Source organism: Perognathus longimembris, chromosome 1, assembly GCF_023159225.1.
Source record: "Perognathus longimembris pacificus isolate PPM17 chromosome 1, ASM2315922v1, whole genome shotgun sequence".
In the NCBI taxonomy this organism is placed as follows: domain Eukaryota; kingdom Metazoa; phylum Chordata; class Mammalia; order Rodentia; family Heteromyidae; genus Perognathus; species Perognathus longimembris.
The window spans coordinates 109598664-109625912 of record NC_063161.1 but is presented as its reverse complement, the minus strand read 5'-3'; the positions used below and the strand labels follow the sequence as shown (position 1 = coordinate 109625912).

The 27249-nt window shown below is 37.7% G+C and overlaps 1 protein-coding gene across 3 annotated transcripts in view; it reads right to left on the bottom strand.

The window, feature by feature from the left end:
- The window catches only part of Kdm4c (lysine demethylase 4C), a 314587-nt gene that overhangs the window by 89285 nt on the left and 198053 nt on the right, over nt 1–27249 (bottom strand). For all 3 annotated transcript variants that reach the window (XM_048347291.1, XM_048347179.1, XM_048347255.1), the window contains 2 exons: nt 20055–20110; nt 17950–18058 (listed from right to left, as the gene is read on the bottom strand). In XM_048347291.1, coding sequence (XP_048203248.1) covers nt 17950–18058; nt 20055–20110 — 165 coding nt within the window. The remainder of the gene's footprint in view (nt 1–17949; nt 18059–20054; nt 20111–27249) is intronic.

Below are 27249 nucleotides of genomic sequence, written 5' to 3'. Positions count from 1 at the left end.
GGAAATCATCAGGAAAGTCCAGTCAGAAGGAAAAGAGATTCGATATCAAGTAGCTAGCCTACAGTCCCGACTAACTGAAGCAGAGGATCGAATTTCAGGAGCTGAAGATTCCCTAGAATCTATGGTGAAAGATCAAAAATCAATACAAAATCAATCCAATCGACAAAACAGATCACTCCAGGAGCTCCAAGACTCAATAAGGAAGCCCAATTTAAGGCAAATAGGTATTGAGGAAAACCTGGAGAAAGAAGTTAATGGAATAGGCAACCTATTTAACAGAATAGTAGCTGAGAACTTCCCAAATATCCAGAAGGATAGGCCTATAGATACAAGAAGCATTTAGAACCCCAAAGCGACCAGACCAGAACAGGACATCCCACCAACACATTGTGATCAAAACAGAATCAAAAGAGTGCAAGGAAAGAATCCTTAAAGCTGTTAGGGAGAAGAAAACAATCACATATAAAGGAAAAGCAATCAGAATTACCCCAGACTTCTCAGCAGAGAAGCAAGGAGAGCATGGAATGAGGTATGCCAAACCCTAAATAAAAATAACTACCAACCAAGAATACTGTACCCAGCTAAACTCTCATTCATAGCGGAAGGTCAAATAAAAGTCTTCCACAGAATGAACTGAACAATTCATGGGGGGGGGGGGAGGGGGAGGGGGGAGGGGGAGGGGGGAGGGGGAATGAGAGAGGAGGTAACAAACAGTTCAAGAAATGTATCCAATGCCTAACGTATGAAACTGTAATAATAAAAAAAATTTTTTAAGTCTTCCACAGTAAGGAAAAACTGAAACAATATATCTCTACCAAACCAGCTTTACAAAAAATCCTCAAAGATGTACTATACAGGGAAAATAATCAAGATCCCAATACAGACAGAGAAATGAACCCTAAATAGTAAACCATAATATCAGCTTTTAACAAGATAGTGATAATGAAAGGAACAAATGATCATCTCTCAATCCTAACTCTCAACAATCAAACGACATAGGCTCATAAGTTGGATCAAAAATCAAGATTCATCTTTCTGCTGCCTCCAAGAGACACATCTATCCAGAAAAAGTAAACATCTTCTAAAAGTGAAAGGCTGGGATAAAATCTATCAAGCAAATGGCCCCCATAAGCAGGCTGGCGTTGCAATCCTATTATCAGATAAAAATGACTTCAAATTAAAAAAAGTAAGAAGAGACAAAGAAGGTTACTACTAGATTCTAATAAAGGAATCTCTCCTTCGGAAGGATATAACCATCCTAAATATCTACACACCAAATTAGGCAAGAACAAAGTATAAAAGGGGTCCAAATAGGAAAAGATGAAGTTAACCTTTCTCTCTTCACAGATGACATGATCCTATACCTAAAGGACCCCATTAACTCTACTCCCAAGCTACTAGAGCTGATCCAAAACTTTGGCAAAGTTGCAGGATATAAAATAAACGCTCAAAAATCAAAGGCCTTTCTATATGCTAATGACACGAATGCTGAGGCTGAAATCAGGAAAGCAACTCCTTTTGTAATAGCCTCAAAAAACATAAACTACCTTGGAATAACCTTAATATCCAACACCATTTTTTAATGAAATAGAGGAAGCAATCCAGAAATTTATATGGAATAATAAAAGACCCAGAATAGCAAAAACAATCCTAAGCACAGTGCTGGAGGAATTACAATACCGAACTTCAAGCTGTATTATAAAGCTACAGTAATAAAAACAGCTTGGTATTGGCACTAGAACAAGCCTGAAGACCAATGGAACAGAATTGAAGACCCAGAAATGAACCCACACAATTATGCCTACTTAATCTTTGATAAAGGAGATTAAAAAAATAGGATGGAAGAAAGACAGCCTCTTTAACAAATGGTGCTGGCAAAGCTGGTTCAACACACGCAACAAACTAAAACTAGATCCTTATATATCACCCTGCACCAAAATCAATTCCAACTGGATCAAAGACCTCGAAATTAAAACAGATACCCTAAAAACACTAAAGGAAGGAGTAGGAGAAACACTTGGGCTCCTTGGCACAGGACGGAACTTCCTTAACAAAGACCCAGAAATGTGACAAATCAAAGAAAGGATGGACAAATGGGACTGCATCAAATTGCAGAGCTTCTGAAGGGCAAAGGACATAGCTCACAAGATAAACAGAAAGCCCACAGATTGGGAGAAGATTTTTACTGGCCATACAACAGACAGAGGCCTCATATCTAAAATATATGCAGAACTAAAAAAATTAAATTCCTCCAAAACAAAACCTCAACGAACCAACAGCCCCTTCAACAAGTGGGCCAAAGACTTAAAAAGAGATTTCTCTGATAAGGAAATGAAAATGGCCAAGAGACATATGAAAAAGTGCTCTACATCACTGCCATAAAAGAAATGCAAATCAAAACAACATTGAGATTCCATCTCACCCCAGTAAGAATGTCCTATACCAAGAAAACTAACAATAACAGCTGTTGGAGGGGATGTGGCCAAAAGGGAACCCTACTTCATTGTTGGTGGGAATGTAAACTGGTTCAGCCACTCTGGAAAGCGGTATGGAGATTCCTCAGAAGGCTAAACATAGAGCTCCCCTATGACCCAGCAGCCCCACTTTTGGGCATCTACCCAAAAGATCACAAACAAGAACACACTAAAGCCACCAGCACAACAATGTTCATCACAGCACAATTTGTCATAGCTAGAATTTGGAACCAACCCAGATGCCCCTCAGTAGACGAATGGATCAGGGAAATGTGGTACATATACACAATGGAATTTTATGCCTCTATCATAAAGAATGACATTGCCGCATTTGTAAGAAAATGGAAGGACTTGGAAAAAATTATACTAAGTGAAGTGGACCAGACCCAAAGAAACATGGACTCTATGGTTTCCCTCATAGGGAATAATTGGCACAGGTTTAGGCTAGTCACAGCAGAGGATCACAAGAGCCCAATAACTATACCCCTTTTTTTTTTTTTTTTTTTTGGCCAGTCCTGGGCCTTGGACTCAGGGCCTGAGCACTGTCCCTGGCTTCTTCCCGCTCAAGGCTAGCACTCTGCCACTTGAGCCACAGCGCCGCTTCTGGCCGTTTTTTGTATATGTGGTGCTGGGGAATCGAACCTAGGGCCTCATGTATCCGAGGCAGGCACTCTTGCCACTAGGCTATATCCCCAGCCCCAATAACTATACCCTTATGAACACAAAAGATGATGCTAAGTGAAATGAACTCCATGTTATGGAAACGACTGTTATATCACTGTTGTAATTGCATTCAACATGCGATGTGAAACCATAGCTTCTATTTTTGATGATCCTCTTGTATGCCCTTCCTGTGGTCGTACCTTCACTATCTCTGTATCTTATCTGAGTACATGGGAAACCATGTATACAGGTATTAGAACTAGAAAACTGTAAGGGAATGCCAAAATCGAGAGACACAGGGTAAAGAAGACAAACTATTACAAAAGCAATACTTGCAAAACTGTTTAGTGTAAATCTACTCAACAACTCATGGAGGGGTGGGGAAGGAAAAGGGGAGGGGGAGGGGGAATGAAGGAGGAGGTAACAAACAGTACAAGAAATGTATCTAATGCCTAAAGTATGAAAATGTAACCGCTCTGTGTATCAGTTTGACAATAAAATAAAAAAAAAAAAGAAAAGAAAGAGTAATGACCAAAGCCAGATGCTGGTGGTTCATATATGTAATGCTAGCAACTCAGCAGGCTGAGATGCTTAGAATTACGATTTGAAACAAAAAAAAGTAGAAAAGTACATGAGACTCCATCTCCAAAATAATGAGGGGGAAAAAAAAAAACACAAAACAGCCTGGAGACATGGATCAAGTGACAGAGCATCAAACTACAGAGCAAGGCAAGCAAGTACAAGATCTTGAGTTCAAACCCCAATATGCTACCCTCTGTACCTGCCCGGACACACACAGATACAAAAAAGAAAAAGACTAAGAGTCTTATATGATCTAGACATTCCAAGTCTAACCTCAAATAAGCAAGTCACTGTTCAATAGTACAATTTAGTCTTATCTCCTTAGACTCTGCACCTGGTATGTCCTAGGCTGATAACCTCAGCTCTGAGCTTGGCCTGTCACTTTCCTGGAATGTGAGAGAAATAGGATGTGATTGAAGATGAACACCTCTTTCCTGCTTGTTTGCTCTCCTCAAAGTAGGTGGGCTATTGTCCCTGGCAAGCTGGAGCTAAAGAACTGCTCTGCCTTATCTGTACAGAATGCTGTGTTTTGCTATACACCATAGCTTTGGTGTGGGGAGTCCTATATCAGCCTGTGGCAAAGAGTACAGAAATCATAACACTGTCACATACAGGACAGTAGTTCTCCTGCTACTTCTAGGATAAATGGAGTTTTAAAATTAAATGGGATTAGCCCTGTCAAATTGAGAAGCCTAAAAACACACATATATTAACTGCTAGCCTGCTAGAAAAGGAGTCATTTTCACACTGTTGGCTGGCATCTTTATTTTCTAATTAGGAAATTCTTTGAGAAATGGTGCCTAAGAGGGGCACTGAAATTTCCTTTAGTTTTTCCAAAAACGTTTGGACCACTGATTTACTCTTTAGTCCTAATTTGACCAGTTAACTAAAGTGCTTTGCAATGGTCACATTACTGTTCAGAAAATATCTAGGGAGTTGTTTTGAGAAACATAAGAAAGGAATATTACCAAAGAGTAATTATCTCTGGATGGCTTCTTCCTAAGAGAAATTTTACAGCAAATATATTCAGCAGTACTGAGTTTATGCCTTTTACTGTGGACTATAAAAAAGTAACAATAATATAAACCCTCAATTCTTCATTTAAAAAAAAGCTTCAAAACATCCTAGTATGTGAAATGGTACATATTATGAATAATGTTTCATGACTTCTATTTTATTTTCCTGTGAGCTATGAATAATTTGAAATTTTATGTTAACAATATACCAATATAAAAGTTAGTTTTGGTGGTACTTACAAAGGCTTAATGGCATATCTAAACTGATCCCAAAATAATTTATAAACTCTGAAAAAAAGTGTATTTCATATTTGGCTGATCATCTTATTTGTTAGAAATTATCTATACTACATAACATCCTGACATTAGGAAACACAAATGCTTATTCTGCCTCAGTAACAAAGTGCTTTATCAAATATCAATCTCATGGCTAGCACAAACTACACAGTAAAACACTGAAGAGCTAGAGGGCTAGGGATGTAACTCAATGATAGAGTGCTTTGTGCCTAATATGCATAAGGCCCTGCATTCAATCCCTAGCATTGCAGAACAAGTGACATCCTTGGAAGCCTTAGCTAAATCTGGGGGAACATAGCCCCCAGAGAGAAGGGTCTCTCTCATGCCTCCTGTACTGGAACACTACATACTATTCAGCTCCATAAGTGGCCATTGAGAGAGAAAAAAAAACAACAGTTCAATGAAAGAAACAGTGCTTAATCCATATTTTTCCAATAAATCTTTCAGATAATGACGCTGGAATCCTCAACTGTTACAACACAAGCTTCTTAGTAGAACAAGGTGACATAACAATGTTGTGTCACTACTGCCCCAATGTGACAACTGTAAAGTATAAAATCATGACATCATGAAAGCTAAGAAAAAGACAACTGAAAAGACCTGTGGATTGCTGTTTGTCCTACGTCCTCCCGTTCACTACAGTGGCTGAATTATTACATTTCATAGCACTTAAGGGTTTTTAGAATTAACTATGGGTCAACAATCACTAAACACATCAACAAGTGACACTCATTGAAATAAATCATACCAAATGGGCAGCATATTATAAGCTGTCATGACAGTACCACTACTTTCATAAATAAAAAATGAGAATTAAACTTTCATAGTAAAATATTTCACCAGACTAGATGGCAATTTTTGACACAGTCAATTCATCATTGTAAAAATCAGATGAGGTTCAGTCTGCTGTGGTCAGAAAGCTCATTAGTCTATTAAAATTATACCTTTGCCAGGATGTCATGATTCTTTTTGCTGAAAAACGTCTGCTATTTAGTAAAAAAAAAAAAAAAAAAAAAAAAAAAAATTCATGGCAATATATTTTTGCTTTGACCAAAGCAAAAACTATTAAAAATTGATGACTTTTTAAAATTAATTTTAGGCAACAGATAGATGGTTCTACGGAAAAAACAAAGTTTTAATTAACCTTACACATATTCCTGTAATGATAAGTTATCCCTTAACTTGATTTTCCCCACATAAAGTAAAAGCTTTTATTTCTATATACAGAAGAAATATACTTTCTGTTCCTAACAGAAAAAAAGCCCCTAAATTTAAAATTTTTATCAGACAGAAAAATAAGGAGATGAGTAAACAAGACTGAATATGCTTCAAGTATTTGATAGAGATACATGAAACAGAACAATCAAATCTATTGAAATTGTTGGAAAAAGTGAGAGGGGGTTAGCTACAATGACAGTATAAGGTTTTTAGGTACAGTGTACACATCTGGAAATGTTACAGTAAAATCCTTCTTGTGTAATTAATGTATGCTAATAAAGTCTTAGAAAATAAGGACAGAAACCAATACATTTCTGAAAGATCACTGTAAAGTTAAAACTGGAATTAAAACTAAACAGGATTCTGAATATTTTCTGTGCGTTTGAGAAAAACCCTTTGCTAACATCCATTGTAGTCTGTGACAGTGTCTTTGTAGGGGACATTTATCTTTCATGGGAAGACTAGACATCCTTCTTGCTAATACTTTTTGATTTTAAAAAACAAAAACATGTATCTTAAGTAGATGTACAAAGGGGGGTTCAATTCCACAAGTCTTCTTGCTTATGTTTTGTACATCATACTAATTCAATTTTATGTTCAACTTATTCCTTTTGTTCTGACAACATAAATGAAACTTCTAGAGCTGATACTGTCGCAGTTTACTATACTCCAGAAGACATATGCAATAAAAGACATAATTATCACAAACCAAATTGAAATCCATAGAAAGAGCAGTCCATTGTTCACTGTGCCTACTAGCAGAACATCACTTATCTCTGGTTCCTGTCAATCTCTAGCACTCTGTAAAAGAGCAATGTATCTATCTGGGAGCAGAAGGTTCTAGCATCCTAGCATATAAGCCAAATCCAGATGGTCTTCAAGGCTCCCAACTAAAGTGTATGTAGTATGTGTTTTCCCCTAGCCCTGTGCCTCCATCACTCCAGAGGAACTCTGTAATCAGAATACAACAGAAGAATTGCCCAGGAGTATATGCCAGGACTCTCTGGCTTCACTCTCTGTCTCCCATCTAATGCTTTACAGCATCCACCCAAATTTAAACAATTATAAATTTTCTTATTTTTTCCAGTCCTAGGACTTGAACTCAGGACTTAGGTGTTGTCCCTGAGCTTTTCACTCAAGGCTAGTATCTACCACTTTGAGCCACAGCACTTCTTGCAGTTTTCTGGTGGTTAAAACTGGAGATAAGAATCTCATGGACCTTCCTGACCAATCTGGCTTTGAACTGCAGTCCTCAGTGCTCAACGTCCAGAGTAACTAGGATGACAGGCGTGAGGCACCAGCGCCCAGAGTCTCGTGAAAGGGCCAGAAGTTTGGCCTAGTGGTAGAGTGCTTACCTAGTATGCACGATGCCCTGGGTTTGATGCTTGGTACCACATACACAGAAAAAGCCAGAAGTGGTGCTTGCTCAAGTGGTAGAGTGTTAGACTTGAGCAAAAGAACCTTAGGGATAGTGCCCAGGCCCTGAATTCAAGACCCAGGACTGGCCTTAAAAAAAAAAAGTTAAAAAACAACAAAAACAATACCCAAACAGAATCCCTGTCCTTAAGGGTGCTGTGAAATATAAAGCCATTACTAGTAAGTTTGTTTTACTTTAAAACATGGTCATATCATGCATTCATCATATGAAATGCATATATTGCTTCACTGAACTATACAGATCATCCAAATATTGGCACATTTCGTTGCAAAATGTCCAAAGAGACATTGCATTAATACTGTCACTGATCTGATCAATCTTCTCCCCCTTTAAGTATTGGGAAACTGTCAAGATGACAGTGATAGAAAAAGGGTTTTCCCAGTTATAACTTCCACATAAATAGCTAAATTCCTAAGTAACAAATACTGTTACTATTTTTTAGAAAAGTTTTAATGACAATTGTCGGTCATTCATTAAAACTTTTTCTGTCTCTCTTCTTTATTAAAGGCTGCTAGAGTCAAAAAGCAATCTCTAATAATGTCACAACTTCATCAAGGACCATCCTAGCTAAAAGTATTTTTTCTTCCTTTTTTTTTTCTCAAGTGTGTGACACTGAAAAATATAATGACTACTAGTGCCATTTGGTGCCACCCTTTGATTTGTGACAAAGTGTCAGCCATTTTTTAACAGTGTGCTGGACCATGCTTGCACAAGGCCCTGAGAGCTTATTATAAAATAATCAAATTCTGAGAGCTGGCTGACATCACAATGGTAGTCTGAAATTGGGCAAGGTGAGGGTATTTCCACGAATGAAATCCATAATTGTGACAAATGGGACTTTTTTCTCTTCTAGACAGCTATGTGTAAAATATTTACCAACACATCACTAGCTTTCAAAACTGGCTTTGGCATCTGCAATCATTAATATGAAATTAAACACCTCAGAAGGATGTGAAAATGAGGCCTTTAAAGCACACTTGAGAACCTCTAGTCTATTCTAATCTAATTTATCACCAAGCAATGGTCAGATTACCAAAGCAGAATCCTTAACTTTGAAAGGATCCCTCCTGAGAAGTTGTTCAATACATTTCCTCTGTAAGAGGGCAGAGAACAAGGCAAGAAATAGATGAAGCACAGTTAGTAGGAATCACAATCATTGCCAGGCCCCAAACTACTGAAAACCTGGAGCTGCCACCACCATGTAGAAGGATGGAAGCAAGGCCACAGGCTGGTGTTAAGCATAAACATCATGAGCCAATCATTTTTCTATATGCAATGCCTGTATTCTAAAAGATGCAATGGCTGTATTACTTTGGATTGCTGTTTTAGAAAATCGTGATCTTAACATTTGTAACAATAACTGGAAAGCAAGATAGTAAAATCCCAGGCATGAGTAGTAAGTAGCAAAGTCTCTCTATGTCATCCTCTCATAGAAATGACAGAATACTCTTGATTAATGAGATTTCATTCAAAAGAAAATTCCTGTAGCTATAAGCACCCCAAAGGCTTAAATAGTTAAATCCTTACCAGTATTGAGGATATTAACGAGAAAAAAAAATCAGTGGCTGGGAATATGGCATAGTGGCAAGAGTGCCTGCCTCGTATACATGAAGCCCTGGGTTCGATTCCTCAGCACCACATATATAGAAAAGGCCAGAAGTGGCACTGTGGCTGAAGTGGCAGAGTGCTAGCCTTGACCAAAAAGAAGCCAGGGACAGTGCTCAGGCCCTGAGTTCAAGCCCCAGGACTGGCAAAAATAAAGAAAAAGAAAAAAAATCAGTGTGACAATACATAATACAACTCTCACTATATCCTAGACCTTTTTATTACACTTTTTCTTTCCTTCTTTCAACATCACCCACTACAGAGGAGATTCAGAGGGGTAGATCTACGTGGTCATGGTTGTCTTAAGTAGAAGCTACAGGACTCACACAGCTTACCTCAGAACCTGCAAGCCCAATCAAACTAACAAGAGGCTTCCTATAATTACTTATCTAAAGGGCAATTCAGACGCAGAAAACCTTTGATATGGAGATCAATAAATCCAATCCATTGCAACTAAAAACTGTGCTGGTACCTGTATATAACCATGGGCTCAAGTGATATAACGATATCACTGAATTATGCAATTGTGCCTAAAATACACTGCAGAGTTATATTAAATCATGTTAACTGCAAATATTAAAAGTTCCTCACTTTCTATAAAAAGTATTTTATAACCAGGTACTCACTGGTGGCTCATGCCAGTCACTGTAGCTACTCAGGAGGCTAAGGTCTGAGGATCACAGTTTGAAGCCAGCCCAGCCAGGAAAGTCCATGAGATTCTGATCACCAATAAACTACTCAGAAAAGGCTGGAAGTGAAACTGCCTCAAGTTGTAGAGGGCTAGCCTTGAACAAAAGATAGCTCCCAGGCCTGATTCAAGCCCCAGGACTGGTACCACCCCAAGAAAAAGGTACTTCACAACATTCATTATTGAATTATGAAACCAACCTTTTGATGAATGGGTAACCCAATTAATACTAAAACACTGAACAAACAAAAATGAAGGTCATTACTCAGCCTCTCTTTCCAGTGAAAAAATGAATCCTAGTTTTATGATTAACTCTTTCCTTTTTAAAAATATTTCATTCTTTTCTTTTTTAGGTATCTTTACGTAGTTACATAAAAGAGTTGCCATTTAACAAAGCAGTTTTTTAATACAATGCATCGTGATCAAAGTCCTTCCAACATTCTCACCTGGTCCACCTCCTGGTCCACCCTTTTCTTACTGTCTTAATTTTGTAATACATATATTAAACTCTTGATTGCATCCTCCCATCTCTTCTCTTCATTTGTCTACACCTCTCCCCTTCACCTCATTGTAAGAACCCATTTCCTGGTGCTTACTTTTCAAAAACTTAACTGCTCTGCTTTCAGATGCTGTTGACCAAACAAAACTCAACTGGCTGTTCAGTGCCATCCCTCAGCTGCCTCTGCTTGGCAGCTGTTTGTTGAGATTGACCCAGTCAGAGTTCGAATGAAGGGGTGACTCTGCCTCCAGAACCCTGACCTCAGCTCACTCACTCAATTAAAAGATCTGTGTAATCATGACTCGCACAGACAAGATGAAAATAAGTGAAGCATTTAGCAATTCAAGCTAAAAAACTAAGATTACTCTCATAATACTTTTTAATCATAAACTATTTGAAGTTCTACTTATCTATCTAACAATGTTTTTAAAATTAGTCCTCAGGAAAAATGAGTTCAAAACTGAAAACTGAAGGTTCCAATCAATTTCCTTTTGCCTCACAGTTCTCCTCTCAACAGATAAAGAAAAATCCATAGTAACAAGATAACATTTCATGCATTTACACATTTTCTCCTATAGACATCTACAGCCTTCAGAAAGTAGATTATTTGTAGTCATGCCCATCTGACATTTTCCATTTTACTCAAAAGATTTTATGGTTTGGTATTACAGCAATATACAAATTTGACAGTTTGCAATAGGATCTAGTACCCTGTAGCAAATCATTCTGACAGTTAAGTACTATACAACTACTAATGTACTTTTTTTTAAAACAGGGCACGTATTTTAAAGTGGTATAAAGTTGGAAACATGTATATGTTTAAATCATGAAGAATATTATGCTAATGATAATGTAAAATTTTATACTTTATTAAATAGGATGCTATATACCACAATCATGTGAACTACAGCATCCATTCTCTATTTCTTTTTGAAACCACATCATGCTTGATAATTTACAAAGCCTGAATCTAACTAAGCAAGCCATAAGTCCTATGTCAGTGATCAGCCTAGCACAGCCAACACCGTGTCCTGTAGTTTCTCTTCTTCTCTGTCTTTAAATAATTCATTTGCTTATCATTGTCAATGTTTTCTATTTTCTTAGCATTTCTCTGTCCTTAAAAATAACTGAATTATGCAAATGCCTATGTACACAAGTTAATGTGGAGCAAGACTATTTTACTGCCTTCATATTACATTACTATTTTTTGCTTTAACATGATTAAAATTAATCCATGTTTACATTTCCAAAATGCATTAAGAAAGGTCCTGTGAAATACAACATGGATTCCTTTAGACAAGGAATTTGCTTGATAACACTGCTGTAACATTAACTGAATAAAACTAAGTGATCTTACAGCCTGAGAGGCTTACTGCATCTCTTGGTCTCCTCTCTCTTTCTCGTTTTCCCTCTCCCTCTCTCAGTAATTCTATTTTTAGTATTCACTACATCTGATAACATTAGTCAGTTTGCAAGAGAACATATGCTTTTATCTAAGAAATAGGAAGCCTGATTGTATTTTTCTCCCTGATTCAACTATTCTGATGGAATACCACAGTGAAACCACTCTATTTTCAGAATTGATGTACCTTTCAAAACTATAATCTTTGGCTTTCAGGTTCACTATTATTTGCCTTAAGGTACAAATTTTAAAGTGTATAGAGGCTTCTAAGCAGAATAGCATGGTCTCTGCCAGATACTGAATGGCTTGTAGCTCAGTCATCAATGCAGTGTAAATTCCTTTTCAAAATAATGTTCTTCACTCAGAGAACACTTGTGCCTGGCTTGGTTCACTTGTCAAATAGGGAATAGGAGGTCATTGGATGCCCAGAGGCAACTTCAGCTATTCTAAAATTCATTTCTCCCTCTATTTAGTTACAGAAACAGGATTTCAAATGTAAAAATCATAGGAATGTCTACAGACACAGAAACTAAAGACTTCGTGTTAGACCACTGAGAAAAGAAGTGCATTCCTGCCCAATGAACAATGCCAAGTGTGTCTTGCAATGGCAGCGCTCAAAATAGACATCACCTGTATTGAAATGCACAATTTAATACTGAAGTACTGTTATAACCCTACTTAAAAACTTTATTTGCCAACCGAATAACAAGCTTAAAAGTAATAACTGTATTTAGAGTTCACAGTAACTTTGAGATTTCTTTTTTTATATATACTTTTTTCTTTATTGTCAAAATGTGGTACAGAAGGGCTACAGATTCATATGTAAGGCAGTGAGTACATTTCTTGCTCAACTTGTTACCTCCTCCCTCATTTCCCCCCTCCCCTATCCCCCTTTTCCTCTCCCACCAAGAATTGGGCATTTGATTTGCACCAAATGGTTTTGTAAGTATTGCTTTTGGAATGGTTTGTCTTTTTGTCCTTTGTCTTTCAACTTTGATATTCCCTATTGTTTCCCACTTCTAATACCCGTATAAACAAAATCCAAGTCATGCCACTGTTGTAATTATTATCAACATGCCATGTGAAACCATACCTTTTGTATTTTTTCTTGTCTGTATTTTTTTTAGTTTGATTGTTTTGTCTAGTTTTGTTTCTCTTGTATTCCCTTCCTGTGGTTGTACCCCCACTACCAACTTTGAGATTTCTGATAACCAGCCCCCTGTGCTGTTTTATTTAGAAAAATTCCACAAATTTTTAAATTAAGTCAATCTGCAAGAAGTGATGAATGCATATCATAAACATCTGTGGTATTTATGTAACAAATACCTCAAATCTATAATTTTCTAAGTCTTTAAGTTTTCAAAATGTGCTTCCCCTAAATTTTAGTCCGCTTTAAATATTTCAATGGTAAGTGGCTTCCTGGCCAAATGGCTGTGCTGTATTTCTTTGTGATATCATAAAATATCATTCGTCCCTCTAAAATCAAGTCCCAAATTATTCTATTTTTACAGGCATTATTTTTCCTACTATAAAAACAAGATGTCTCATTCTAATGTAAGATGTATTTAAAATCTTTTTCCAGTTTTGTTTTTTCATTTTTATACCATTTTGTTCCTCTTCCATAGATTCAGGTATGACTATAGCCACCCAATGACTCTAGCAGAGAAAACTGGACAAGACAGAAGAAGAAAGTGAAATGAGTCTGAATAAATTCCTAATTCTTTGCAGGCAGTTCGTGTAGTCTGGTTGTCCTGGGGGAGGGGGATAAACACGTCCTCAGTTTCCTCTTCATTCTTTATCCTGCAACATGCAATGCTTTGACATTCTCTGGCTAAGCAGAAAAGGATCTTCTGCACACAGAGAAAATTGTCACAGTATGGCTTGTCCCATATGGAAAAATCCTTCAGAAGCAAATGAATTCATTTAAAACTAACAGATTAAGAAAAACACTAAGTAACACAAAATGTGGATTTAAAGTCAGAATAATATTTAAACTGACAGAAAAGAAAAATGGTTCTCCTTTTCGGACATGACCATTCTAAGACGACTTAGGTAAGATTACAGATGTGTCAATGGTGCAAGCAACATAAGTCATTCTTCAAGCCTCTTTGCAGTTACTAGGTGTTACTAGTGTTTTGCACTAGGTATACAGAAAACCACTAACTTACCTCAAGGGAAAGAAGCTCTTTTAAAGGGCAAAATGGCAAACTGATAACTGTTTGGATTCAGCAATGACTGTGTCACAAGGGGTACTTTTGAGGCCTTGATTGCATAATTTGGCCTAAACTACCCCTGTGTACAACACACATGTTCCCTCTCTCTCCCTTCCCCACACCCCCTTTGTAAGTGTGGGTGGGGCTCTGATAAGGAAGGACAAGGATTGGTAGTTGAAGCACAACATGAAGAAAAACTGATGCAGCAGCACCACCTTGTGGAATCTGCAAAGACTGATGCATTCACTGTTGCTTCTGGAAGGACCAACTTAATTTTTGTTTTATTACATGTTTTAATTGTCTTTGAATAGTTGTACAAAGGGGTTTCAGTTCAATGTGTCAGTTTATAAGTACAATGAATCTTGACTGATTTTTCATTTTCTCCTCCTCTCTTACAACCCATATAATCTCAAATTACTTGGCTCCATTTTCATATATGTATATTGAATATTAAGACTGTTCTCACTCACCCTGAAGAACCAACTATTGCACTCCTGTGACTGGAGGTTCCAAGATCAAGATGAAGATCCAAGATTCTACCAATAGACAAGTGTTTCATGGGCTCTCTGAAGTACTACCAGGACCTAGAATAAAATCCCATTTCCTCCAAGATGCAAGTAAGTAATGGAATGCTTTGTTTAGTGCACCATACAGGTATGGGTGAATGAACTTCCATTATGTTGAAAGGAGAAAATGCAAAAAAAAAGTGCAAACCATTTGCTAGTATCTGATCAAGCTCCTCCAATCATGATCATTTTAAACCAGAAGCATAAATAAGGAATGACAATCTGCCTTCTATTCATTGTCTAAATATTTACAAAGTGCCTACTATGTGTATACATAGAATATCAATCTTTAAAATTGGATTTGATAACAATCAGTTGTTGGATTTCAACAAAGAACAGGCAAGTTAAAGTATAAAATTGTTGTACTTATTTAATGGTACTTACTGTACATCTGTTGTCCAACCCCAAGACTTTATTGACATGTAAGACTATCAAAAAATTTATCCAAAATTGTCTAGATTTATTTTTTAAAGCCACTGAAGAATTTCTGGGTTTTTTTTTTTCAATTTCCAATAGATATTCTCTGTCTTGGTGTAGACAGAAGTTTATGTTGTAAGCTATTATGTTGTGAGAGACTCCTGCTGACGAGTCAGCTCAGATGGGAGCAATTTTGCATTCCAAAAGATACTTATTGGGGTCTGGTCAGCGGTATTAGAATCCTATGATGCACATGACAGAGAGTTCACTGGACTAAACTGGCAATAGTAACATTTCTTTAATTTCAATCATCTAAATGTTAAGATTTGAGAATATGCCACCACACCACACCCTGGCCATACACTTTTAGATTACTGAAGTTCAAATGTTAGAAAACATGAAGCCAAAGATCAGTTATTTTTTCATGGATATTACATTCATGGACATTATTGGATTGGTCTTTGTCCAAATGCTCACAGTGACTATTTGTGGGATACAAAAAGGAGAGCCTTCGTTTGAGGGAGCAGATCACTCCAACATGCTGCAGTAGTCCTCGTGTTAAGAAACCCACATTCGGGGCTGGGAATATGGCCTAGTGGCAAGAGTGCTTGCCTCCTACACATGAAGCTCTCGGTTCGATTCCCTAGCACCACATATATGGAAAACGGCCAGAAGGGGCGCTGTGGCTCAGGTGGCAGAGTGCTGGCCTTGAGCGGGAAGAAGCCAGGGAAGGTGCTCAGGCCCTGAGTCCAAGGCCCAGGACTGGCCAAAAAAAAAAAAAAGAAACCCACATTCAATCCAATATTTATGACAGGGCATCCACTTCCCTGGGAAGCCACATTTACCTCTCACACAAGACCATTGGTAAATGTTATCATAGCAAGCCTAAATCTGATCACTATGGGATTCTTACTGGTAAAGACTGAGATTTAAACCCTATTACCCAGGTGATGTTAGAGTGATTATGTTCCCTTCTAAAATGAACTTTCTCCTTATAGAACTCCACTGAAGAACCACTGTGGGCATTTTGACAAATACTGTCCCCTTTCCCCTCAAAAAAAAAAAATGTTAGTATAAAATCAGATAAGAAAGAAAACAAAAAAAATGCCTGGAGTATGGCCTGATATTTTCATCTAAATATGTGTCACAGGCATCAGCATGTCTGTACTGTCACTTGAATACACTTCAGATGATCTAATTAAATTCAGTCAGGACACATTTCTTTTTGAGATGTCAATCACTTAAAGAGGGAAAGCATTGAACAAAGAATATGTTGTATTCATAATCAAAATGAAGCACAGATTTTCCAATGCTTTCATCAGATGTCTAGATGCATCACCCTAAATGGGCAGGAAACTACTGCTGTCCTTTCCTGTTGTGGGAACAGGACTGGTGTAACATTCAGTCATTATGGAAGCATTCACTAGATCAGCAAGGATACAGCCAGCCTCAGGAGTCAGGCCACGCCTTATAGGCAGTGCACAGCATTCAAAGAGAGAATCAAGTATGATTTTAAAATATATTACTTGAAGCTTTGCAAATAAAATCTACTTTTATATTCAGGAATAAAAACTAAAATGTGGTACCTTCGTTAATATTTGTTTCAGTAAATATTTAATTCTTTAATAATGTGGTAATTTAATCAGATCCTGCCTTATAGTCCTAATTCTTGAAAATATTTTATTTGTCTCTTGAGGGATCTGATGATTTTATTATTTGTTTGTTTCCTATAGAAGTCCAGGAGATGAAGAATTACACTCCTTTCTCACCTCCCTTCACAATCACATAGGAAACCATTTGAACTGTTCATTTCCACATTACTTTCCAAATATTCAACTACTACATCCTGAGTACATCCTAAGTATCCCAATCCCAGCACTCAGCTAAGTCAAGAGCAACCCCAATACTGTGGAAAAGGTCACACATATTCTCTTGACATGAAACTTTTGATGATGCAATGATGGGAAATTATAGTGATCACTTACCCCTCTGTGATAACAAGATGTAGGCTAAATTTCTAAAAGAGAGGCCCATAAAGAAGATATCCAGCTTCCCATGTGGAAAAGAGTTGAAAGAAAACAAGCAACAGTCAGGAAGAAAGTGTTTTGGTCATAGTATTTGGAATGCTCTATGGTAGAAAGACCTTGAGTTAAAAACAGCAAAGATTTAGAGCACAGCAAGACATGCTCTAATATGTTAAGGTCATGCGGTTTTAACTTCAGGGAACGCTTCCACTAAATATGTAATAAAACAGCCTAACATCAATGATTTACAATTGACTAAAACTACAAAGTTGCCTCAATGTTAAAGAAATCAAAGGCCTATACTTTCAATGAAAAATACTCTTAGTTAGGGAAACCAGTGAGAAGGGTTGAAGATAACCAGCCAGAGAGTTTGGAGTATGAAGTGACTTGTTCCTAGGTAATAATGAAATCCCTTACTAATAATGAAAGCTTTTGTATTTTTCTATAAGTCTGTTCCAAAGAGATGATTTAGACTGAATACATTTTTGCTAAGTCATGAATAACCAAAGAGAGGTAAGAGAGAAAAACACTTCAATAATTTAAAGAGTGAGGAGAGTTCAGTCTATTACTGACAACTTTCATTCAATATCTTATTGTTTGAAAATTCCCATTAATCCAGGAAATATGTTAATCCTTGCCTTCAATAGTTTGTGAAATTACAAAATAACAGGAAAATAATTTGCAAAAAAAAAATTTAGGCACAAAGAAAATAAAGATGGGAATAAAATGAAGCTAAGGAAAAATTATCTTGGGAATGTGTGCATTAATAGAAAAATTCAGAACTTGAAATTAACACTAATTTATAAGATTTTTTTTAAAAAGAAGAAGAAGAAGCTGTGCCACTCACCAATTTTAACCTCTGTAAAGGTATTCTGCCTACATCTATTTGTGTCCTTTCTGGGACATTAGTGAATCGAACTTCTGGGACGGCAACAGCACACATGACATGGGCCCACCTACAGGAAAGGAGACATTCACATGAACAAAAGTTCCCTAAACTTACATACCTCCATACTTCAACCTGTTGATGATGGCAACTTCAAAATGAAAATCACACAGGTGAGAAAGAGCCCAAAGCCCAAATCGATCACAAACCAACTCTGAATTTTAAGCCTCCTAGATGACACCAGGAGGGATTCAGCACCATCCCTGCCTGACATTATGACATGAAAAACTAAGGGAAGAACAGCACTCCATTCATAGTATTTTACTATATTCAATATGCAGAATACTAAAATATGGGTTTCCTGCTTCATTTAATGCTAACGTGTGTGTGCCTAATGTACTTAAACTAAAAGACATGTGGCAAAAAGAAAAAAACAGTTCAAGCAATCAAAAACTATAAACTGGCTACTGCATATTACCTTTTCAAATAATATATGAAGTATATAATGAAGAAAATAATATATTAAGTAAATTAGCACCTTTCCTAGAAGAATTAATACTGACTCTTTTCAATTAAATTATTTCTCATGACAACTCAAATTATAAACATATGAATCTAGAGACAAAGAGAAATGAAATCTCAGTGTTCCCAGGTCTCCTACTTAAAATTTTCACATTCTGAACTGGTCTGAAAAGCAAGGACTTTACTACTAAATCTATGCAATGTCTCAGAACTGCTATACTTGTAAATAAACACTTGTGAAGTTTGAAGAGATCAGGAAAATCTACCAAACCCGTCCTTTGGACAAGTGTCAGGTATATCAAGTCATTCGTCTACATTTCAACAAAACCTGGCATGCTCTAGAAAAAGCACCATTTCTTTTCATGTTAGAGGAACCACCGAAACCATCACAGCCAGCATGAACACAGGCTGTGAAATAACCAACAACTAGCAAGGACTCTAATACAGTGCTGACCATACTGCCTGGGTCTGTGAAAGATTTTCCCTATGTAGGAAGCACTCTGGTTTCTTAAACTTAATGAATACAGGAATGATAAATGTCACTACACTTTCTTCTAAGCAATCAGAAAAATGGACATGAACATAATTATGTTAACTCTATCATTCCACTATACCAGGAGTCCCAACTCTAGTGCCTATGAGACCAGAGAAGATGTAACCAATTAGGTACACACTGGGAAATAATAATGAACTGTGGACTGCCTGCCCCACCAAGACAAAGTTTTTTGTGTGTGTGTTTTTTTGGTTTTTTTTTTGTGTGTTTTTTTTTTGGCCAGTCCTAGGCCGTGAACTCAGGGCCTGAGCACTGTCCCTGGCTTCTTTTTTGCTCAAGGCTAGCACTCTGCCACTTGAGCCACAGCGCCACTTCTGGCCATTTTCTGTATATGTGGTGCTGAGGAATCAAACCCAGGGCCTCATGTATAAGAGGCAAGCACTCTTGCCACTAGGCCATATCCCCAGCCCCAACCAAGACAAAGTTTTATCCCAAATGGAGATGCACAATTATTTTTCCAACTTAAAGTAAAAAAAATCTATAGATTTATGTAAAACTATCTCTATTTTTAAACTTTGGATAAAATTGGTAAAATTGTGCTCATGTCAAAAGAAACACATCTTGGGACTGGATCTGGCATTCCAGTTACTAAAGGCAAATGGCTTTGTCTTGCTGTTAACACTGTGGCTGATTTAATGTAACAGAACGTAACAGCCTCATGGCTTTCACATATTTTTTAATTCATTACAGTAACATAATTCATCTCTAAACCCTGGCATTCTAATGGTACTGGAACGATATGGGCTACTTCACTTTTAAGTCTCTGTTAGTACAGAAGGGCATATTTTTCAGAATGGAGCAAAAGCAAGGCTAGAATGCTCTCTCAGGTGCTGGCAACAGGGGTCTCTGAAGCACAGAATCACAACCTGAGCTCTACATAGCAAAGCTTTGAAACATGTGCAATGAGGTAAAGGTAAAGCAAAACATCCTGTACAAGTTCTAGAGAGGAGAAAGAAAAGCTCAAACTCAACACAATTAACACACTACTTACTTATTGTTCTCAGTTTGCTTCAGAGCACCACCTCTCAAATTGCAGAGACAGCATTCCTACAGGAAAAAATAAATAAAACATAATTATCTGACCTAACATCCTCATTATGATCCATTTCAACAGTTTAAGAAACTTGTATTATTTAAAAATTAAATCCATCAGGATGTATACAAAAGAAATTCAAGTTCAAAAAGGGAGAAAGCAATGGGAGATAATAAGAACATATTCCTCACATGTTTTGGGTATACGTATTCTAGAAGGATCCACCACGGTCCTTGTATTTTCCACTGCCACTTTGAGGGAAGGCTATAACATAAAGAACTTAGGACTTTAAAGAGATATAGACTAGAGTTCTATGTAGCATGAAACATACATATTGCCATGGTCCCTCTGCTTGAGAATCCACCAAGGACAGTGGATGATTTAAAAAATGGAGTCTGGAGAAGTTGAGTATCTACATCATAAAAAAATAAACTATGCCATCAATGTAGACATGTTTTAAAAAGTGGAATTCAGACAGCTTATGATATAAGGATAAGCTACAGGCTACTTTTGAAAGACAATGTTTTCAGTAAAGTACTATTTGGACCATTAGCCTTCCCACAGGCAAACAAGTGTTGGAAAATAGGTCTGATTAAACTCAGGCTCTCCATCTAAAGAAAACAGAGCCAAGGAAATGTTTTCCTTGATCCTCTCCATGTAATGTGATCCTTTTAGCACATTCATAAGTTCTAGATTGTCACACACTTTTCCACTCTAATATGTCACACATATTAATTACTAGAAATAGTTTCTTATTTATTTCTCACTGCATTCCATGAAACGTGCAGGAAAAGCAAGATCAGACAGTAGCATATAGCTAGCATTCTATTGTCTTAGAATGTTTTCTGTCTTATATCAACTACCTAGGTAAGTTTATTACTTTTAACCTGTCCTGTTAATTTTGTGCATTAATTTTTTTAAACTGGGGTCATTTTTTGCCATCCTTCAAAGTATATACAAAAAATTTTGTTACCATGTCCTTCAAAGCAATACCCTTTACTTAATTCTGACAGCTTTATACAAGGAATCCTTGTAATTAATCTACCATTAAAAACTGGGCATCAACTCTGTATCTTTCTTTTCTGAGGGCAAAAATACAAAAGCAAGTGGGAAGAAACCATAAAGCTAAATTACAGAATACAAATAATCAGAAATGCCCTAGGGTTTGTGTGTCTAGGGTTTTCTTCTAGGGTTTTGTGCTGCTTCTTTCTAAGGTGCACATTTAAGAATCAGAAAAGCAATGGTGCCCTGTTTAGATTCACTTGAACTCACTATAAGCCCTGCTCAGAGATAGCACTCATAGGATTTTTTTTCTAACCATACCATAATGCCATACTAGTCTTTGAAATTTTGGTGAAGCATGCCAAGAAGGTAGAATTACATAATCTCTAAGCACTGAAAACGAAAACTAATGTTCTTGATTTGAGTATTTTTCTAGTACTTTAACACATTTTCTACATAGTAGACAATAAAACTGTGAATTGATCTTGCAGTCAAGACTTTCATTGTTTTGTTTGGTTTTTTGCCAGTTCTGGGCCTTGAACTCAGAGCCTGAGCACTTTCCCTCACTTCTTTTTGCTCAAGGCTAGCACTCTACCACTTGAGCCACAGCACCACTTTTGGCTTCTTCTATATATGTGGTGCTGAGGAATCGAACCCAGGGCTTCATGCATGCTAGGTGAGTACTGTACCAGTAGGCCATATTTCCAGCCCTAGACTTTCATTGTATAAATGAAGATGTGAGTGCTGATATAAACCATGGGCTACCAGAGACTTGAACGCTAGAAGAGGCTGGTAATAAGAGAAACCTAAAGTGACAAACGGGGCGAATTAAATACAGCAAAAGGACACAAAAGTTCTTGAAAGCTCCTCACTGTGACTATTAAAGGGAACACATGTTCTAGAACACTAATGTAATGGGAGAAAATGACTCTTATAGTAGAATATGCAGACTCAAAATTTTAAGTGAAGTGAGACAGACTGTAACCCCACTGGCCACCTGCGTGTGACCTGGCATGCTCTGTAAGTGTTGTAGCCTCATTGGCCACCTGCGTGTGGCAGGCTTGACTGTGTGGTGTTTGCCTTTATAACCCAACCCTGAGTGTGGCCCAGCGCGTGGTCCCAGCTCCTGAGCCTGCGCTGCAGCCCTGGCTGGCCAGCCTGCTTTTTATGGTTGCGGTTCCAGTTCCAGCTCCCAAGTCTAGGCCATGAACCTGGCCGGTCAGTATACTTTTTACTTCCCCAATAAATCCATCTTTTTACTTGAAAAAAAAATTAAGTGAAGTTAAGAAGACACCTGCCACTCATAACACTTGTTCTTGCTATGACTACCAGTACTCTCTCCTCTCCAAGAACTAGTGGAACCTTCTAGCAGAGCTCAGAGCCATGGGTCCTTCCTGCAACATTTCCCCCTCTGTGTTCCAGGAAACAGAGTCCCCTCATTGTCCTCCTCCATCTCTCCTTGAACCTCAGCTTACTTTAGCAACTTTCTCACTCTCTTCAAACACTGGAATTTCTGAAACTGACCCTATCACTTCTTTCTACAAGCAGTCTCTCTCTTTCCATTTGCTGGGACATGGGAACTACTAACTCAATCCCAATCACCTTGTGAAGGCCAGCAAAAGTAAGGTGACTTATTGACGGCTCCAATATCTCAAACACGAGAAAATCTGACCTCTGTGATTGTCAGGAGATCACAATCCCCTCTCTTTCCTATCAGTGGCACCAACCATCCATCCTCACTTATAGTGGAGAACACATTCTTCCTCTCATGTTAGTTACAATCACATAAGTTCTGTCAATTCCAACAGAAAATCTCCCCAGTGCTATTATTACTGCTTCCTCCTTAACTGGTGCCCTGGCATACTTCACAAGACTTAAGCTACGGGCTGGGAATATAGCCTAGTTGCAAGAACACATGCCTTGTATACATGAAGTCCTGGGTTCGATTCCTCAGCACCACATATATAGAAATGACCAGAAGTGGCTCTGTGGCTCAAGTGGCAGAGTGCTAGCCTTGAGCAAAAAGAAGCCAGGGACAGTGCTCAGGCCCTGAGTCCAAGCCCCAGGACTGGCCAAAAAAAAAAAAAAAAGACTTAAGCTACTAGAGTAAGCCTGTAATGCTTCTTCATATATAACATACTGAGTTTGGAGGGCCAAACTCACCAGGTATTGGCCTTGACTAGACTCCCTAGGTTGCTATAGCCTGAAAAAACTAAACAACCACTTTACCCCACTGATAACCATTCCAAAACATTCCTGACCTTCAACCAAAACTGGCCTAGCCCCCTCTGTCAGTCACTTCTCACTCACACATTCCTACTGGCACCGTTTATAGACACTGCTCTTTAAGCAGTTCATCACCATTACAATTATCTACTGAATTCTATCTTTTGTTCCAACTATACTATAAGGCCAGTGGCTATTATGATAGCCAATATAGAGTACTGAATACAATTAAGAATTAATTCATTAAATAAGAAACCATGGAGCCAGGCACCAGTGGCTCATGCCTGCAACCCTAGCTACTCGGGAGGCTGAGATCTGAGGATTGCAGTTCGAAGCCAGCCTGGGCAGAAAAATCCCTGTAACACTCTAACCTCCAATTAACCACTCAAGAAAACCAAGAGTGGAATTATGGGTCAAAGCGGTATAGCACTAGCCTTGAGCAAAAAGAGCTCAGACCCTGAGTTCAAGCCCCACAACCAACAAAAGATAATAACAACAACAGAAAAACATAGTAAGACAAAGGGTAGGGATGAAAGTCTTCAAAATCACCAAAGGATTTGCAAATACCATATTCATATTATGGTATTCTCTAAAGGAAAGATGGCTTCTGTGACTTAAGAAACAACTACTGAGTATGGTAGTCCAAACCTGTAATCCCAACATTCAGAGATCCTCTACTGAGACAGAGGTTACATAGAAAAAAAACAGTTAAAAAAAAAACAAAAACGGGCAGTGTATTACAATGAAAGTACTTTTGACATAAGAAATCTTATTTCTGGGTGAAAAACAAAAATATTCATGGTCAGGTATCTCAATTATGTGATATCTTTTTTTTTTTTTTCTTTTTTTTTTTTGGCCAGTCCTGGGCCTTGGACTCAGGGCCCGAGCACCGTCCCTGGCTTCTTCCCGCTCAAGGCTAGCACTCTGCCACTTGAGCCACAGCGCCGCTTCTGGCCGTTTTCTGTATATGTGGTGCTGGGGAATCGAACCTAGGGCCTCGTGTATCCGAGGCAGGCACTCTTGCCACTAGGCTATATCCCCAGCCCTCAATTATGTGATATCTTGATTTTAGTTTGATTGTATTTTGGAAAAATAAGTAGGAATGACACTAGCTATGTCAAGTCACATCTACTTGTTTGACATATTGTCCCATATAGGTCTAAATTAGCTGATTAAAAAAAAAAAAGTAGGCCAATTTGTCAAGTCAGTCAATTGTAGTTTCACCAAATGTCCACTAGAAGGCAATACCTGATAAGATGGTTTTTAACCTAGTCTTTGTTTTAAAAATTAAAAAAAGAAGCATTTTATTAACAAGAAACCAATTGTTAACTCTAAAAATGAACAGTTTAGTCCTTATCTGGAAAGCAGCCAGAGTTTTCATAATAATCTGCATAATTTTTGATATGTACAACACAGTACCTGAACAACTCATCCTCAAATATTTCCAATGACAGCACTTGGAGTGAAGGTAGGAAAGTGTTACATTTTGGTTTTTTTTTTTAAACAATCAAATACAAAATCCAAAAACAGAAGGGAAAAAAGCACAGTGGAATTTAAATTTTAGAGGATATGTTTAATAGGAAGAGCCTCTTTCTTAACTGAAGAGAAAATTAGAAAGGAAAAAGAACTGATTAAATAAACTCAAAACTATACCTGCAAAATATACAACAGGTATTTTTAAAGTCTGTACCCAACTAAATGAATTGTCTATGTATGTTAATGAGATATAAAAATAAATTCAAACTGAATTACAATCCTAAACTCAAAATGAAACAGAATGGTAAAACTATGAAAAGTAAATATATAGAATATAATTTCTTTTATGTTAGTATTGGAGACAGAACCAAAGCCTCACATATACTAGGCAGGTGCTCTACTTATTTAAAAGACATACTGAATTCTAAAGCATATAACGTAAAAAGAAAATATTTCCTACATATATATCAGAAGCGTTTTTATTTTTTATTACATCTTTTTTCCCTTCTTTATTGTCAAAGTGAAGTACAGAGGGGTTACTGTTTTGTATGTAAGGCAGTAAGTACATTTCTTATCCAACTTGTTACTTCCTCCCTTGTTTTCTTCCCCCATCTCCCCCTATGAGTTATACAGTGGGCTTACACCAAATGGTTTTGTAAGTATTGCTTTTGGAATGGTTTGTCTTTTTATCCTTTGTCTCTCGATTTTGGTATTCCCTTTCCCTTCCCTAGTTCCAATATATGTATACACAATATCCAGGTACTAAGGTCAGATACAGGGGACGGTTAAAACCACGGGAAGGGAATACAAGAGAAAAAAAGGGGGGGTACAGTTTCACATGGCATGTTGGAAATAATTATATCAATGATATACCATTAGTTTCCATAACATGGAGTTCATTTTACTTAGCATCACCTTATGTGTTCATATGGGTGGGTATAGCTATTGGGCTATTGTGATCTTCTGCTATGACTAACCTAAACATGTACTAATTATTCCCTATGAGGGAAACCATAGAGTCCATGTTTCTTTGGGTCTGGCTTACTTCACTTAGTATGAGTTCCTCAGAAGGCTACAAATAGAGCTCCTCTACGACCCACCAGATCCACTTTTGGGCATCTACCCAAAAGATTACAAACAAGACCACACCAAAGTCAGTACAACTATGTTTATTGCAGCACAGTTTGTCAATGCCAAAATATGGAACCAACCCAGATGCTCCTCAATAGACGAGTGGATCAGGAAAATGTGGTACATATACACAGTGGAATACTATGGCTCCATCAGAAAGAATGACATTGCCCCATTTGTAAGGAAATGAAAGAATTTGGAAAAAAATCATACTAAGTGAAGTGAGCCAGACCCAAAGAAACATGAACTCTATGGATTCCCTCATAGGGAATAAGTAGTACATATGTAGGATAGACATAGCAGAAGATCAAATGAACTCAATAGCAATGCCCATATGAGCACATAAGATAATGCTAAGTGAAATAAACTCCAAGTTATGGAAATAAGCGGTATCATTGTTATACTTATTTTCAACATGCCATGTGAAACCGTACCTTTTTTTCTCTCGTATTCCCTTCCTGTGGTTTTACCCCTGCTATTACTGTAACTGATCTTAGTACCCCAAATACTGAATATATCAGAAAGAATGACATTGCCCCATTCATAAGGAAATGGAAAGACTTGGGGGAAAAAAATCACACTAAGTGAAGTATCAGAAACTTTTGACATAAAATATTTTAAGTCTTTGAAAGATTAAACAAATATTCAAAAATGTCTCTTTTCTTTTCTTTTTTGCCCTAGGTCTGAGACCAGTACTCGAACTTGGTACTATGGCTGCTTTCACTCATTGGCTAGCCTTCTACCAACTGAGTCATGCCTCCAACCCTTTGTTTCCTATTTTTTTTCTATTAAATACTTCTCATTCTCAGTAAAAGCATAAAAAGTTACTTTCAAAAACAAAGGAAATAGGTTGGGTACCACTGGCTCATGCCTATAATCATAGCTACTTAGTAGTCTGAGATCTGAGGATTAGAGTTGGAAGATAGCTTGGGCAGGAAAGTCCTGTGAGAATCTTATCTCCAATTAACAACCAAAAGAATCCAGAAGTGGAGCTGTCTGTCGTTCAAGTGGTAGACTATTATCCTTGAGCAAAAAAAGCTCAGGGCCAGCACGCAGGTCCTGAGTTCAAAGCCTCAGAACCAGTGCGCACGCACACACGTGCGTGCACACACACACACAGGAAATGGTTCAAGTGCCAGTGGCTCAAATCTGCACACACACACGCACACACACACACACACACACACACGCACGCACGCACACACAGAGGAAATGGTTCGGGTGCCAGTGACTCACATCTGTAATTCTAGATATTCAGGAGGCTAAGATCCGGAGGATCACCACTTCAAGCCAGCCTAGCAGAAATTCCCTGAGATTC